This window comes from Camelina sativa, chromosome 11 (genome assembly GCF_030686135.1).
Source record: "Camelina sativa cultivar CO46 ecotype springtype chromosome 11, ASM3068613v1".
Classification (NCBI taxonomy): domain Eukaryota; kingdom Viridiplantae; phylum Streptophyta; class Magnoliopsida; order Brassicales; family Brassicaceae; genus Camelina; species Camelina sativa.
The window spans coordinates 17,588,420-17,604,835 of NC_141890.1; the positions used below are offsets into that span (position 1 = coordinate 17,588,420).

At 43.1% G+C, this 16,416-nt stretch overlaps 4 protein-coding genes across 4 annotated transcripts; 1 reads left to right on the plus strand and 3 right to left on the minus strand.

Moving 5' to 3' along the window:
• Positions 1-1,323: 1,323 nt before the first annotated feature.
• On the minus strand, positions 1,324-1,738 carry LOC147934164 (Ribosomal protein S12/S23 family protein). The gene is given in 2 exon segments (XM_087473407.1): positions 1,324-1,611; positions 1,613-1,738. Coding segments are annotated over 2 exon segments (378 nt in total). The 3' UTR covers positions 1,324-1,359.
• Positions 1,739-1,766: 28 nt separating this feature from the next.
• On the minus strand, positions 1,767-2,143 carry LOC147934165 (NADH:ubiquinone/plastoquinone oxidoreductase, chain 3 protein). Its single transcript, XM_087473408.1, has one exon. The coding sequence runs from the start codon at positions 2,141-2,143 to the stop codon at positions 1,784-1,786; it is 360 nt and encodes a 119-aa protein (XP_087329534.1). The 3' UTR covers positions 1,767-1,783.
• A 661-nt stretch (positions 2,144-2,804) lies between these two features.
• Positions 2,805-4,830, minus strand: LOC147934166 (uncharacterized). The gene is given in 4 exon segments (XM_087472527.1): positions 2,805-4,126; positions 4,129-4,259; positions 4,262-4,444; positions 4,701-4,830. Coding segments are annotated over 4 exon segments (471 nt in total). The 3' UTR covers positions 2,805-4,099.
• Positions 4,831-12,329: 7,499 nt separating this feature from the next.
• On the plus strand, positions 12,330-15,949 carry LOC147934167 (NADH-plastoquinone oxidoreductase subunit). The gene is made up of 2 exons (XM_087473409.1): positions 12,330-12,385; positions 12,552-15,949. Exons 1-2 carry the CDS (start codon positions 12,330-12,332, stop codon positions 12,793-12,795), a joined length of 300 nt encoding a protein of 99 aa, XP_087329535.1. The 3' UTR covers positions 12,796-15,949.
• Positions 15,950-16,416: the final 467 nt, after the last annotated feature.

Consider the following 16,416-nt stretch of genomic DNA (forward strand, 5'->3'; position numbering starts at 1 on the left):
TATTACCTGCGCTTTGCTCGGTACGGAGATAGGAGCTCCGAACCTGCAGAGACGAGATCTCTACTCCTAGAACCTTTGCTTGTGGTTTGGGACACCGTAGCTCACCTTTCACTAAAAAGAAGGTGGTGCAGCCAGGTTAAGAAGTTGCTAACATGGGCTACCCCTGACCTTCAGCGTTCCATTTTCCGCAAATACATTGATTTATTCATTGCGCACAATTGGACGCTAACCTTGAACTGACCCTTCAACTGACTAGGCGCTTGGGAATTCTGAAACCTCCCCCTTTTTCTTTTGAGACCTACTTCCTCCTTGCTTGAACCTTTGCGACGACTATGGCACCTTTTGGCTTGTACTCCTCGAGGAACGCCAGTCTCTCGACTGAGAGGAACGCCTTTGAAAGTAGTGTTAAAAAGCCTTACTTCATCGGTTCGATCAGTCTTTTCGTATAAATAGCATTGGGCGTTTAGCACCGGCCTTCTATCATTCCCACCCTGAAGCAGTTATTCGGACTAAGATCGTCATCGTACCCTCAAGGCAAGCTCCTGAAGTAGAAGTGTGAGGCAAGACGGGCTGATAAACTACGAAAATCGTTTTTTGAGGGTGGAATAAGGCACGCGGAAGACTTAGGAGTCGGAGATCATCAAAAAAATAAATCCAATGCTTGTCGTGGGCAATCCTATAGCCCCTTTCCTCGGGATCGGCTTAGGCTGGCTAGCCTTTTCTATCTTGCAAATCTGCTAACCGACCGACGGATACCACTAACTGACTAAGCTAGAGAACAGGAGACCAAAGGTCTTCCTGCTTAATCGAGCTTCTTTTAGAACGGGTAAAATAAGGAGCTTTCCCCTCCTTCCACTGTAACTTTTCTCATTCTTTTCCCTAAAAAAAATTCATAAGCTAAAAAAGGAAATAACTTACAATGCTACAAAGAAGGGAACTTCAAACTATTCTCAACGAAAAAGCCTTTCAATTAGTCGGTCTAACCTTCCTAACTTGGCACACATATGACATAAAGCCATCAACCAAGTCAGCCAACTACCAGCAGTCGATGAGAGGGTAAGGAGGAAGCGATAGCTGCTCTCATTGATGATTTCTAACCTTCTTACCCTCTCTTGGATGAAGCAACCATATAACTGACGATATGGATTGAGTAGCGAGATCAGTTACACTAGCCCGGGCATGCCTTAGGCTTCCTCTGCCACCTCCACGGGCGAAGTGAGTCAAATGCACTCTTTCTTGGCTAGTGTAGTAGACTCTATTATGGTCATTCGTAACGGCTCCATATAGTTTGATTTTTGGGGTGTAACGTTGTGATTGTTCCACCGACTGACCGATACTAGTTCCAGAGGCATCTTCCATTCATATCGATTTGGGTTTTTCTGCACCATATTTTGATCTGCCTCTTCTTCGACCCGGAATTCCCATCAAATCCTTTACTCCTCGAATACAATGGGATTTTACACCTGGCGAATCTTTCACTCTACCTCCTCTTATTAACACCGTAGAATGTTCCTGCGAATTATGACCTTCGCCCGGAATGTGAGCAAATATATCATGTCGATTGCTCAACCGTACTTTGGCTATCTTACGTGGAGCGGAATTAGGTTTTTTTCGGTGTTCTCGTTGAAACACGCGGGCATACTCCTGTTTTCTGGGGACATTTATCCAAAGCTCGAGTACGGTCCGTGCGCCGTTTTTCTTCTCTACCATGACGAATCAATTGATTAAACGTGGGCATTATTCTCTTTCCTTTCTTTTTCCCCCCATTTTGTGCCCTATCACTTTACTCCCGATCCGAAGCACCCCTTTTCCATTCATAGAGAAATCCAATCGTCAAAATAAATAAAAAGGCCATCATGGACCAAAATCCAAACAGATCAATCTTGTTGGGAGGTACTGCCCAAGGAAAGAAAAAGGTTACTTCCAGATCAGGGATTAAAAATAAAATTGAAACAAGATAAAATCGTATATCGAAACGACTTCTGGCATCACCGGAAGGATCGAAACCGCATTCGTAGGCCGACAATTTTTCTGGGTAGGTAGAACTATTGGAAGCAAATGGAAAAGGAACACCGAGTAGGATCAAAGAAACTAGCAGACTAATCACTAAATAGATAGAAATTGGTGCAAATTCTGACATCATTACAGCCCACTTTGTTTTCTCGCTCCTTGCTGGCGAAGAAGCGGCATATCGAAAAATAAAGAAAGAAGCAAAAGCCCATTCCGAAAGGCTTGCAGACTTTATACGGTAGAGTCCCCTCCAGGGCCGCCCCCCCCCATTAACCAATTACATTACGACCGCTGAACAAACTCTACAACCATTTCATCGACTTCGATGATCCTTTAGAAGGCATCGAATCGAATCATAGAAAAGGTTATTCCGGTACCCCCTCCTCCTTTACCATTTTAATGGAGTCCCACTAAATTATGGTGGACCTTATGGAGATACTCCATACTTGCCGGGTCCGCGGTATCCGGCAATCCGGCACCCCTGTAGAAGATCGACGCTAACTTTGACCAAAAAGGTGGTCGTTTCGATAAGCGGGAAAGCACCCGGGAATTCTTTTATTATAGACTTTTTATGGGTTTCTAAATACTTATCCACTTCTTTGAGAACCAAATTCCTGATTAAATCTTCTTTCTTCTTCCTTTTATCCCTTATTTTATTATTGGAAGAAGAAGAAGAGGAAGAAGTGAATGTCGAAGATTCCCCCATCATCATGTGGATGACAGCTAAGTGGAAATGCCATAAAGCGCGAACCAAGATCCATAATACGAAAACCAAAATCAGAAGTAGGAATAAACTCAGAGTTAGCAGCATGAACAAAGATGAATTTGTGAATGAGAAATAAAAGTTTCCGATATTCATAGAAATCAATGGGACAATCTCAAATTGGTCAAGTGGGGAGTCCGACGACTGTCCCACTAGATTCAGAGCTTCTTGAAAGGCTTCCCCGGATACTCCGTTTTGGGTCAAATCATCTACAATGGACTTCATAAAAGGGATATTGTCGCTTTCTCCGTGGGAAGACCCGGCCATAATCAAGGCCTTTTCAGGATCTTGCGTCAATGCCTCAAACTTCTCGCGTATCACACATTGCAGCTCTACTACACGCTCAGCGTTAGGATTAAGACCCGGATGATCTTCAAAAATACCAGCAAAAGCATCCTGAGTACCGGACGCTTGACCACTCGAAAAGTTAGTGGATTGACTCGCAGTTCTAGCACTGGAACTTGATTGAAAACTATAATCGTTAATAGTCGTGAATTGACCCGCAGTTCTAGAAGATGTATTACTGGAACTTGAATTAAGACTATTTTCATCAAATAAAAAGATTCGTCGCATGATTAGATTAATTGATTTCAACAAAATGATTCCCTCCAGATAGCTTCACTCCGTCAAGCCTCTAGGAGTAGTAAAGAACTATAGAAAGTTGTGGTTGGTTGTTGACCCAACAAAAGCATGGGAGAAAAAACGAAAAAGGGGGGGACATAGAGATATATTCTCTTAACGATATTTATTTATATTTCATACGAAATTTTATATTTCAAGAATTTGGATATTTCGACTTGATCTTATTCTCGGTCCTCCTCAAATCACTTGCTTCTCAACTTTTCCTCTCCTCACCTCGTCATTAGGTAGAGACGTCAGCAGAATATTCAATCATGAACCTAGCCCGTTGGATATCTTTCCCGTTACAATCCAATCTGCCTCGATAGAACAGAGCCTACTATCCCCAAGATCGTCTACACCACAAGTTTGTCACCTCGCGTCGCGGGGCAGGAAACCTATCCTAAACCATTGACGTCTAAAAGAAAAGTCGTTTTGTCAGAAAAGGATCATACCCATATAAATTCGTTATGTATGGATTACTCATTTAGGAATCTAGAATCATCTCCAAGTACCTTTCTCTCTAGGCGCCTATAATGTCTTATTATGTAGATCATGTCTTGCTTGAGAGTTCCAAACCTCGCCCTTTTAAAAAAGTACAAACCCACGTCTAGGGATATACGAGCGCCATTCTTCAGATGGATCGCTCTTCGATAGTTATTTATTGTAGCCGGGATAAGCAGGCACGAACTTCCGTCCTAGTTTTTTTTAGTACAAGTAGCTAAGGGGGCTGGGAGGTACGAGACTTGCGTCAAACTTGTGAAAGAATACTTGCTGCGCACCTGCTGAAAGGAAATCAAACGGAGATTACCGGTTCCGGAGGGACCAACCATTGTACTTATAGGGTCAGATCTATCTTGTCCTTCCAATCACTCATGTGTAGCTACACCGCACGAGTCAGACCTTGTACGGGCTTTTCCACAGGCTTGAGGCAGACTCTTTCCTTATTGGGCTTCAATCCGTTTGTCTTTGCCTCCTCTACTGAGAAAAAGTAGTGGCTCGTTGAGACCTCTTTACGATGGCCCGAGTGTTCTTCCCATTGATTCCGACTTCAACGTGGATGAGCCCTTTTATCACCGACTTGGATTTTTATTTGGCCATGGCATTGATCAGCTGTATAGATCCCAACTCCTCATCTGGCTCCTCCTCACTTAGCTTGTCTGTGAGAGAGTGGATGGCTTTTTTTTTTCTTTTTTATTACCTTCCCAGTGAGGTCCATTACATAGGAAAGAATGAAGCTCACGTGGCTTATGCTTGTCCCTACCTTTCTTTATTTTTTCCTAATGGTGCTTATGAGTGGAAGACTGACCTGAGCCGTCCTTGTCACCACTGTGTCCCCTTTCCTTTTCTCGCTCTCCTTTTCCTTGGGCATTCTTGTTAGCCTTGTACTTGGCGGAGTCTTTCTTCTTCAAGTCTATCAGCTTCTCTGCTGCCGCCATTTCCGATGCGAGGTCTTTCACCCCACCCACGCCGTTCCAGCTCTTTCTCGTCCCAGTTTTCTAAGCCATCCATGAAGTTGAATTGAAGAATCAGTCTTTTTTCTTTCATATCTTGCACTTCGAGCATGAGTGTGGAGAACTCCTTCCCATAGTCGCGTATGGAGCCCGTGTGCTTGAAGCGCTTTCAGTAAGAGTAAGCCAGGTCCCTAAGAAAGGTCATATACTGCCGATGGAGTCAGCGCGTTGGATCTATGCTTAGGCAGCTTAATCGAGACTTCATATACGTAGATTGCCATGTCTGTATCCGAACGAAAAGACCTTCCTGATGTTCTTGCCCTATTTAAACCCCGGGCAATTTCCAAAAGAAGAGAAAACAACCACCTCGGAACAAATATCATGCATACATAGGAACCCGGCTTCGCTAACCTTTCTTACTTAGTCGTGAAACAACTGTTCCCATCGAACGGAGAGAGATAGTCAAATGACAAAGAAAGGAAAGCAGACCTCGGAACGCGCTGCACAGCACGGAACAGCCATTACATCAGTGATCGGCAAACAAAGATAGATACTTAACAGCAGCTACAAGCAACAATAGCTACACCCGCCTAGGGACCACTCCAGAAGTAAGCTGCGATTAACCAGCTCACTTTCCTCATTCGATAGGGAAGACAACCTGCAGGGATACATGCATGAACAGGAATACTGCTACGCTTACCTACCTGACCATTCATGCAACAACTTACTCACATACCAACAAGGGATATGAATTCTACTGAAGCTGCAAGCAACAGGAACTAGTGCCGCTTAGCTACGGTAGTTCGCAGGCCGTTCTTCACTACCTCCATACATGCTTCACACAGAAACAACTACTGCTGTGCATACACAGAAACAAGGCAGCTACGCACACTAACTAACCATTCCTGTCGATAGAATACAAGTAATGGCAGATAGGAAGGATAGTATAAGGTAGGGACAGAGATAGATAGAATAATACGTATATAATCAGAAGGCTGCTTAGAGGAGTGATCTAGCTCTCTAACCTCTAACTATCACTAAACTAAACAAAGTGGAATTTGAATAAGAGAAAGAGATTCATTGGATAAGTTGAGAACAAAGTGGTTCACAGGTAGCTCAGCTGGTTAGAGCAAAGGACTGTAAATCCTTTTTGTGTCAGTGGTTCGAATCCACAACCACTTCTATTTGAAGCGTTCCTCGGACGATAGTAAAAACAATAAATGCTCGAGTTACTAAATACCCTACCCCTCTCTGATAAGGTAATAAACGAAAGAATCTCAAATTTATGAAAAATCTAGTTCGATGGCTGTTCTCCACAAATCACAAGGATATAGGAACTCTCTATTTTATTTTCGGTGCCATTGCTGGAGTGATGGGCACATGCTTCTCAGTACTGATTCGTATGGAATTAGCACGACCCGGCGATCAAATTCTTGGTGGGAATCATCAACTTTATAATGTTTTAATAACAGCTCATGCTTTTTTAATGATCTTTTTTATGGTTATGCCGGCGATGATAGGTGGATTTGGTAATTGGTTTGTTCCGATTCTGATAGGTGCACCTGACATGGCATTTCCACGATTAAATAATATTTCATTCTGGTTGTTGCCACCAAGTCTCTTGCTCCTATTAAGCTCAGCCTTAGTAGAAGTAGGTAGCGGCACTGGGTGGACGGTCTATCCGCCCTTAAGTGGTATTACCAGTCATTCTGGAGGAGCAGTTGATTTAGCAATTTTTAGTCTTCATCTATCTGGTGTTTCATCCATTTTAGGTTCTATCAATTTTATAACAACTATCTTCAACATGCGTGGACCTGGAATGACTATGCATAGATTACCCCTATTTGTGTGGTCCGTTCTAGTGACAGCATTCCTACTTTTATTATCACTCCCGGTACTGGCAGGGGCAATTACCATGTTATTAACCGATCGAAACTTTAATACAACCTTTTTTGATCCCGCTGGAGGGGGAGACCCAATTTTATACCAGCATCTCTTTTGGTTCTTCGGTCATCCAGAGGTGTATATTCTCATTCTGCCTGGATTCGGTATCATAAGTCATATCGTTTCGACTTTTTCGGGAAAACCGGTCTTCGGGTATCTAGGCATGGTTTATGCCATGATCAGTATTGGTGTCTTAGGATTTCTTGTTTGGGCTCATCATATGTTTACTGTGGGCTTAGACGTAGATACCCGTGCCTACTTCACCGCGGCTACCATGATCATAGCTGTCCCCACTGGAATCAAAATCTTTAGTTGGATCGCTACCATGTGGGGGGGTTCGATACAATACAAAACACCCATGTTATTTGCTGTAGGATTCATCTTTTTGTTCACCATAGGAGGACTCACTGGAATAGTCCTGGCAAATTCAGGGCTAGACATTGCTCTACATGATACTTATTATGTGGTTGCACATTTCCATTATGTACTTTCTATGGGAGCCGTTTTTGCTTTATTTGCAGGATTTTACTATTGGGTGGGTAAAATCTTTGGTCGGACATACCCTGAAACTTTAGGTCAAATCCATTTTTGGATCACTTTTTTCGGGGTTAATTTGACCTTTTTTCCTATGCATTTCTTAGGACTTTCAGGTATGCCACGTCGTATTCCAGATTATCCGGATGCTTACGCTGGATGGAATGCCCTTTCCAGTTTTGGCTCTTATATATCCGTAGTTGGGATTTGTTGTTTCTTCGTAGTCGTAACAATCACTTTAAGCAGTGGAAATAACAAAAGATGTGCTCCGAGTCCTTGGGCTCTTGAACTGAATTCAACTACACTGGAATGGATGGTACAAAGTCCTCCTGCTTTTCATACTTTTGGAGAACTTCCAGCTATCAAGGAGACGAAAAGCTATGTGAAGTAAAAGAAGAAAAGGTCGCCGACTGCTACTAAGAACCTAACAGAACTTTTAAAAATTTCTGCATGGTTATCTTAAGGAGACTATTTTCATGGAGCTTTAGCAACTCTTTCTTTCCTTCGCAAGCAGTAGCTTGTAACACTAGGGGGCCCTAAACTTGAAACAAATGGGTCTTGTTTATATCCTAGTTTTCCTTTTCCACTGCATCGGTACCTGTGACCTCAAACCTTACTGGAAGAACTCTATGACTCGCATACGCTTTCCCACTGTAATGGAAAGGAATGCCTACCGCTCAACTCCGTTTCATGCTTGAGGAAAGAAAGATGATAGAAAAGGTTCAATATTAGCGAATTGCCTCTGACTACTCTTCCAAGGCTGGTAGAGCTATCGGATTCCCATTCACTTAGTCAACTTCTTTGATCACCCCCTTTTGTGAGCTACATAATCGATTCTCTTTCTGAATGGAAAAGAGATTAGAATCGGTTTCGTTTAGCTTTCATTGTTGAGTGAAAAGGAAAGCATACAATCTTCATGGTGAAGGACCTCTACTGCCTCTACTAGTCCTTATATATTAAGCACGCCCCTTCCTTCTTGCTATGCTATGAGAATCCCCAGCCGTCTTTGCTTTGGTCTGCGAATGCTACCTCTTCTACTGCCTTCTCAACGGGTAATGAACCAAAGGCAGTGTCTGAACAATCCGAGATTGCCTTCTCCTTTTTCACTACCCCTTTTCAGGCACTTGGTTTAGTAGGTGCCAACTTCATTTTCTACGAGTAAGCTTCCTAATCCTCATTCCTCAAAAGAAGGTCCTTTCTCCCGGTACTCGTTCTTCAAGCTATCCCTAGCATCCAAGCCTCTTTCTTTCTTTCCGAGTTGGTCTCCCAATCCAACGAGGAATTTCTCAATCCTCGCTATCTTTTCGTTCCGAGTCGGCAAGAGCAATCAGAGTTTAGGAAAGCATTCCCATAGGATAGGAGGATTGGTTAGCTCATTAGACCTTTTTTTTATTCTTTTATTATCTTTCTAGTGACTTTGAAAGAAGGGATTTTGTCTAGCTTAGAGTAAGCCGGGAACCAAAAAAGGATTTGAATCCGGAACGCTAAAGCCCTAAAGTTGAAAAAGGGAATGTAAATGCCAACATTGCATTCCAATTCCAAGTCGGTCGTCCCTACAAGACGAAATCATTTCTGCTTTGTTACGATTGATAAAAAGAGGAGCTCCTCAAGGCATTCAAAAGAAGACTCTTCTGGAGAAGTCTCATTAACTAGTTAGTTGATGAGGATTTGAAAGGTCAGAAAAAATCCTTTCACCAAGAGTTCTTCTTATCCCCTTCACGACCTGCAGATCCTCTAAAACATTCATCATATGATTATAGGAGCGTCATACCTGACTTCGGGGGTCGGAGTCGAAGTCAAGATCGTACCAGTCCGAACAACCCTTGGGTTTTGATATAATTAGAATCTAGTCCGCAGGTAGGCTTGTGCTCGGCTTATGATTTTGACTAGCAACCGCTATTAAAAGAATCTGCTCCGCCGTGTAGTCCAATCGGGATCTTTGACTCTTGGCTTATATATTCAAAGAAAATCCCAACCCTTTCATTGCATTGAGCCCCTGGGAGTACCTTCATTTTTACACATTCAAAGAAAAGTCGCCCCCCGAATCGAAGGACACTTTAAAGTACACGACAGTCTGGCTCTTTTTTCTTTCGCTTCGTCTTGATCAAAAGTAACGAATAAGAGTTCCACATTTTTACTTAAAGTCTATTTAGAGTTCGCGGAAAAGAGGCACTCGGGGATATTCACTGCCTGTCATTTTGTGTGGTATAGCCAAATTCCCTTTGTCTTCGAATTTTGAAGAGAGCCGTTTCCTTGATATAACCCGAATTAGCTTGCTTTTTGCCGACCTTTAATGCCTTCGATTAGAACTTTCGGGGAATCGAAAGTGTGGCGTAGGTCAAATGTTGCTTAACATTTTACGAACCTTTCTTCTCCACAGAGTCTACAATGATGAAGTGATCGGAAAGTTTCTGCTAGAATGACTGGGGCAGGGTTTACTGTATGTTCCACTTGGGCTTTTCAGGACAAATGGTAATGAATCAACTCTTGGCAATCCGCTTCTGTCAAAGTAAGCGGTGTGGAAGACTAGCAATTGATTCAGTATTCGGTGGTACAGCTCTCGTAGCCGGTCTTGAATAACCAGTGTAGGCAATAACCGGTGTTTCTGTTCTTGTTATCGGAAGAAAAAGTCTTAGTTGAATAACCGTTGTTGTTGCGTCTTAGAGTGTTTGCAAGGTAACTAGAAATATCTTAGCATAAGAGAAGACAGATCGGATCGTAGTCGGGCTCTAAATAAAAGTCAGGGAGACTTCGTAACTTTCTTTTTTAAAGTAAAAGCGGAAAACTTTGAAATCCGTTCATTCCTAAGTTCCGTCGCTACCTGGAGAGCTAACAGCAGCTGATGAAATGGAAAAAGTGCCAGGCTAAAGGCAAAGAGCATATTCCTGCGAACCTTCGCGGAGATTAGCCACAGTTGAACAGCTTTTTCAACAAGAAAGAAGAGAGAGCTCCCGTGAAAGCCTAAGCCTAGAGAGGAAGAAGCGAAGAGGTGAGGTTTGGATTTGGATTGGTCTCTTAGGTTGTTCCTTCGGTCCTCTTTCTCGAATCAACCGTAGAGCTAGGATTGGAAAGAGGGGGAATTAGGCTGCTGGTAGGTGGGAGAATAGGCCTTTGCTCTTTTAGATTGAAAAGGAACCGACACGTAGTAGTCCGGTCCGTAATTCCAGCCTTTATTAAGCCGCTGAAAGGCTCTTCAAGACCACATACGCTGGGGAAAATAATCAACATTATAGGCAAGATTGAAATGCAATCCATTCCACTTTAGTATCCTGACCTAAAGGTGATCACCGGAACGATGACACTGAGCGAGAAAACCCTTTTTTAGGGAAACCTAGCTTTCTCTAACAAACTTATTTCATAACTTTGATAGAGGAATCATTCGAAAGTTCGGATGGATGGAGCCTTAGCCTTTCACTAATAGACAGAAGTGACATAGTTGCTCTACGAAGAGCAGGCAATATTCTTTTCGGACTAAGCCCACTAGTTAAGATATGCACAGCTGCTAAAGCAACTGCCAATTCCCAGAAGAAAGAAGCCTAACCTATTATAGAGGCCCTCCACTCTGCTAGCTGTGCCCACTAGATTAATAAAGTAGAGTTCCGCCTGTCTTTTCTTTTGATGTAGGCTTCCACAGGTTCCACTCTCATTCTTTATTCTCTTGATACTGATATTGATAGTCTTCCCTTGCCCTTCTTTCTGTGAGTGTAGCGTGGAAGTCTTTGATATTGTGGTCCCCATCCTTTTCTGTATCCGTTCAACTCATCCAATTTGATAATATACTCTTCTGCTCTGCGAGCCTTTCATTGAACTGGAAAAAGAATAGCTGGGATTGAATGGCGTCTAGTTCTTCTATGGCCTTTCTTATTCTTTTATCGACCTTCAACTTTTGAATTCAAGGCTTTTAGCGCAGCTTTGACAAATCGAAGCTTCTGGGCGGGTTCCCTTAAAAGGTTGCCAGGGAAATATTTTAAGGAGGTTTTCTTGCTGGGGTTTCGGCCGGGTTTACCTACTATTGGATTTGAACCAATGACTCTCGCCGTATGAAAGCGATACTCTAACCGCTGAGTCAAGTAGGTCAAGCTGAGTCAAGTCAGAGAAAATAGACCCCTAAAGGAGGACCTATTGAATAAGTCTCCAATCAATCGTAGGCGGGTGAGCGACTTCTTTTCTTTCTTTTTTGAGCTCTCACCTTTAGCCGATCTTATTCAATGGATTGTGACTTTCTCAGCTTTAGTTTTCTATCGAATTTCCATTTGGGCTCATTGGACTCTTTTATCTAAGCTTGAGCCCGAAGCGAGTGAAACTCGTCCTTCATTTCATACCTCAGTCCGGTGCCTATGAAAAAAACCCATGACCCTTCGATTGAAAGAAAGATCTCCGCTCTCCTTCTTTCGAAGTTGTAAACTGGTCGAGTCAACTTCGTTGCTATTAGTAGTCTCAAAGTCAATAAGGTATTCAATATCGACGAAATTCGATTAGGAATCTTTTGGGAAAAAGGCCCTTTCTAGAGGTTGTCAATTTACGAATTAGTGATCCAACTGGGCATCTTATATATGAATTCGTGCTCCAAGTATGGTAGTAACCCTGTCTCCATAAAATAAAGGAAGAAGAAGCCAAGACTAAGAGCTTGCTGTCAGCTTCTAGTCTCTATTCCTATCCGAGTCCCTTTTTCAGGGATAACCTACCTCTTCCGTGGTACCCACCTCCAAACAACTCCTAATTCCCCTAAGTCAATCTGTCAATCTCGAGACAATTCTCGCCTAACTCAGTGTACTTTTTAGCCGGGAATTCGCCCGAGAGCACCTTCTACTGCATCCAGTACTGGATAGGATGACACCCAACATACCAGAAACGGATGATCTGATTCCATTCAATTGGCTTAGATTCAATAGCAGTTGATTTTGGGCAGGAATCTGCAGGTACTTTTTCTAAGTAAGAGATTTTGCATTTTTTGCAAACAAGTCTTTAGAATACCTTTTCCTTTGTACAGCTTTCCTTGCTCGAATATGAGGAAAGGAGAGATTGAAGTAGCTAAAGCTAAGGCTTTCTGCTATTCAACCTTGTAAGCAATGTAGAGTTCGTAAGGACTAGTAAGAAAGGAATGCCATTGATTCCGTTGGAGGACTGCGTTTTGCGCCCTTTCTTTATCTATTTTATCACTTTCATTCTGGAGGACATTTTCATTTCCATCCACCAGCTCTATCGCTTTAGATATTATCTACTATAAGAGTTGGAAAGCCTTGGCTAAGAAGAATTGAAGTTTTGCACATATCCGCGGGTTCTTCAATTTGCTTTCTCCCTCATAGAGGAAATAGGTATACTATATTCATCCGCTTATTGGGACTCCTTCGTTTGACCTATGCATTCTGTTATCATTTCCAGTTGGACAACCCATGTTTACAATTTGAGGAAGAAACGAACTCTTTCCATTTCATTTTTTTTTTAGGAAAGCAAGTCCCTTCACTTCTTTAGGGGCTTGGAGCAGATGAAGCCTTCTTCGGTCCGCTTTGGCTCCTGATCTTGAGCTCGCTGGCCTCAGACCTGGCTTCTTCTTATGATGTAGTTGTAGAGGAACCAGCCACTACACTAGAGATTTGAACATAAATGGACTTTCCCTGGGATTTATTTACTAAAGGGTAGTTCTTTGAGTCAGTGGATGTTACAACGCATCAATCAGATTCTGACCTGAAAAGAAATGTGATCCTCGAAGCAATGAAAGAGCATCAGTCCCATCGCCGACTTTGATTTCCCCTTAATCCCGTTCTTTGATTCAGATTTGGAAAGGGGAATTGCAACTGAAAGATTCGCTCATGCATTTCCTTCAGGCAGGAATAGTGAGTTAGTCAATGCCACACAACTCTTTGAATTTGCTGCAAGGACAGGGGCAAGGGAGTCGAAGAAAGCAAATAGGTTCTCTATCGCAACTCTGCTCTTTACTTTAGATAAAGAGGATTCTGCGCGGAAAGACAGATCAGCTTCTCAACGTTCTCTTCCAGCTATCAAGGAGACGAAAAGCTATGTGAAGTAAAATCAACGTTCAAAGTCATGTGTGATTAGGGAATGAATGTAGAGTGAGAAAGTTTCGCTAAGGCGGCCGTCTAACTTGAGCTCTCTCCCTATGTATGGTCGATATCTTCCCTCTGAAAATGCTGTTCGGGCGTCAAGTGGCAATTCTTTCAAGTCAAGTTCACTTACCGCTTCCACTCTCTCTTCTCTCTTCTGTCGATGCAGCTCACTCCGGGGCAAGTCAACGGATAGATGGCCTGCTTTCTCACTTTCATTTGGCTTATTCGATACTGCTGAAAGGAACGAACCGAACCTGACCTGCACCTTATTTTCCTAAGCAAACTCCCATTGGCTGGCGAGTGATTTTTATACCATTAGCTCGCTTGGCCTCCAAAAAAGGGAATTGGAAAGAAATCTCTTATCTCTTATCTCCCTAGTTCTACCTTTCTTATCATTTGCAGAGAGCTAGCTTATTAGCAAAGAAAAGTCACGGGAGATAGAACAATGATTGAAATGATCAGCCAAAGAGAGACCTCCTGAGCTGTTGCAAGTCCAAATACATATCCAATAGTTTCTTCAGAGAGAGTACAAAAAATCCAGGACTTTCAGAGTTGATCGGTGCCAGGCATCATAGTCTGGGAATCTCCTCTTCTGCATGGCTAAAGGTGAGGTTGCTGTATTTGGTCCACCAGAATTTACTGGCCGATTTAAGCCTAGTGGAAAGGGAGGGATATATAAATAATCCAATGGTTCCTTCTCTTAGCGTCAGTGAACCAAGTTCAGTGATCTAATCAGCCATGAAAAGTAAGAAAAAAGGAACTTTTGAGCTCGTCAACCACTTCGGTGAAGGAATGGGAATAGACCCGATCTGGTTGTTGTTACAGTGTTCCCTCTTAAATGGAGCCTCAACAGCAGCTAGGTCTAGAGGGAAGTTGTGAGCATTACGTTCATGCATAACTTTCATACCAAAGTTAGCACGGTTAATAATATCAGCCCAAGTATTAATAACACGCCCTTGACTATCAACTACTGATTGGTTGAAATTGAAACCATTTAGGTTGAAAGCCATAGTGCTAATACCTAAAGCAGTAAACCAAATACCTACTACCGGCCAAGCCGCTAAGAAGAAATGTAAAGAACGAGAATTGTTGAAACGGAAGATCAATCGGCCAAAATAACCATGAGCAGCTACAATGTTGTAAGTTTATTCTTTTTGACCGAATCTGTAACCTTCATTAGCAGATTCATTTTCTATGGTTTCCCTGATCAAACTAGAAGTTACCAAGGAACCCATGCATAGCACTAAATAGGGAGCCGCCGAATACACCAGCTACACCCTAACATGTGAAATGGGTGCATAAGAATGTTATGCTCAGCCTGGAATAATCATTAGAAGCACGTACCGGACACCTCACCTATTGTCGTCTACTGGCGGCCATTTGTCATAAAAAGAAAAGAAAGAGCACGCCGTAAGCGCACGAAACTATGAGCTCCTAACTACTGTGTAATCAATATCTCCTTACCCCCATGCATACTAAAACTAAAAGAATAGGACAAGGAAGTGACATATAATACTAATATAAGAGAAAGCTGGTATTCAATTAGCTAGAGAGGGAGACAGGGCTAAGGCAGATGCCAGTCTAATCTTCCTTAGAATGGCTTGTGCAATTGAAGCTTGGTTTAATAATAGTATAAGTAAGATGGCATAGAATGTGCTGTTGTCGCATGAATAGGAATAGGTTGTTCAAGAAGTGGTTGCATATAGTTGAAGGGGGCTTGTATGAAGAAGAAAAGGAAGAAGGAGCTGTTGAGTCAGATGTGGCATTAGACTGTTTTCAAATAGGTTCTTCTCGAAGTGGTCATTAGTAAGCCAAGGAACTGATTGACCCAAGGCAAAGAGTCCGTTCATGGTATAAGTCCTTTCCACAAAGAATGCCGACTTTCCTAAAACGATTGGAACTAGGGGAAGGGGAGAAGGCAGAAGGTAAGAGAAAAGGGAAAGGGGAGAGTGGTCAAAAGCGGCAGACTGTAAATCTGTTGAAGTTTTTCTACGTAGGTTCGAATCCTGCCTCTCTCACTTGTTGTAGACTGAAGAGAAGAGAAAGGAGGCATTCGTCAGCGTAGGAAGGCCCACCGAGCGAAGCTCTTTCTTTTTTTTGGCCGTGCCGAAAATTTGATCGTATGTTAGTTAGAGAGGTTGGCGAACTACTACGATCAATAGATTCCCCATCTATATCCAATCCCAACGGGGAATAGAAGCGAGTCGCTTCCGGCTGGCTTATAGTCCTAGTCTTTTAGCTTATGTAATGGTCGGCCTTCCTACACGCACGCGCCCGCCGGAATGCCTTCTTGTTTTAGTTTTGGACGAAGCCAAGCCGATACATACAATATACGATAGGCGAAGGAAAGACCCCCATTTATTTAATAGCGCCTGGGCAAGTTTGATCGAGGATTGGAGAGGTACTTTAGTAACTCGACTGAAGGGAGAAGTGGGAAGAAAAGGCTCGGAATGGATTTAGGAGTCTTTGTGCGAGCCGTATGCGGTGAGAGTCGCACGTACGGTAACGAGGGGGGTTCGCGTCTATACGTGTAGTGTGGTGGTTGGGCCTACCCACCCTATTTGTTCCATGATCTATGGGTCTACTGGAGCTACCCACTTCGATCAATTAGCCAAGATTTTGACCGGATACGAAATCACTGGTGCTCGATCTAGTGGTATTTTTATGGGGATTCTGTCTATCGCTGTAGGATTCCTATTCAAGATCACTGCAGTTCCTTTTCGGGCGGCTGTAGGACGGACGGCCGCCTATAGGTGGTAGGGTAGGGTGGGTGGTACCCGCTCAGATTGCGGCCAATCTTCCTAACCGCGCGCGGGCCCGGGCTTAGAGCGAGTGAAACTCATCACTACCTCGTAAGGGCATTGAGACCATAGCATGTTACACGAGGAAAAAAAAACCCTTGTAGTGTTGTCACACAGCTGCCCGCCTAGAAGAGCCACTCGCTCTGTAGTGTTGTCACACAAGATAAGCACGCCGCCCGCCTGCTGGCCGGGCGAATCGAAGTTCTCTTCCGGTCAACTGTCCACCC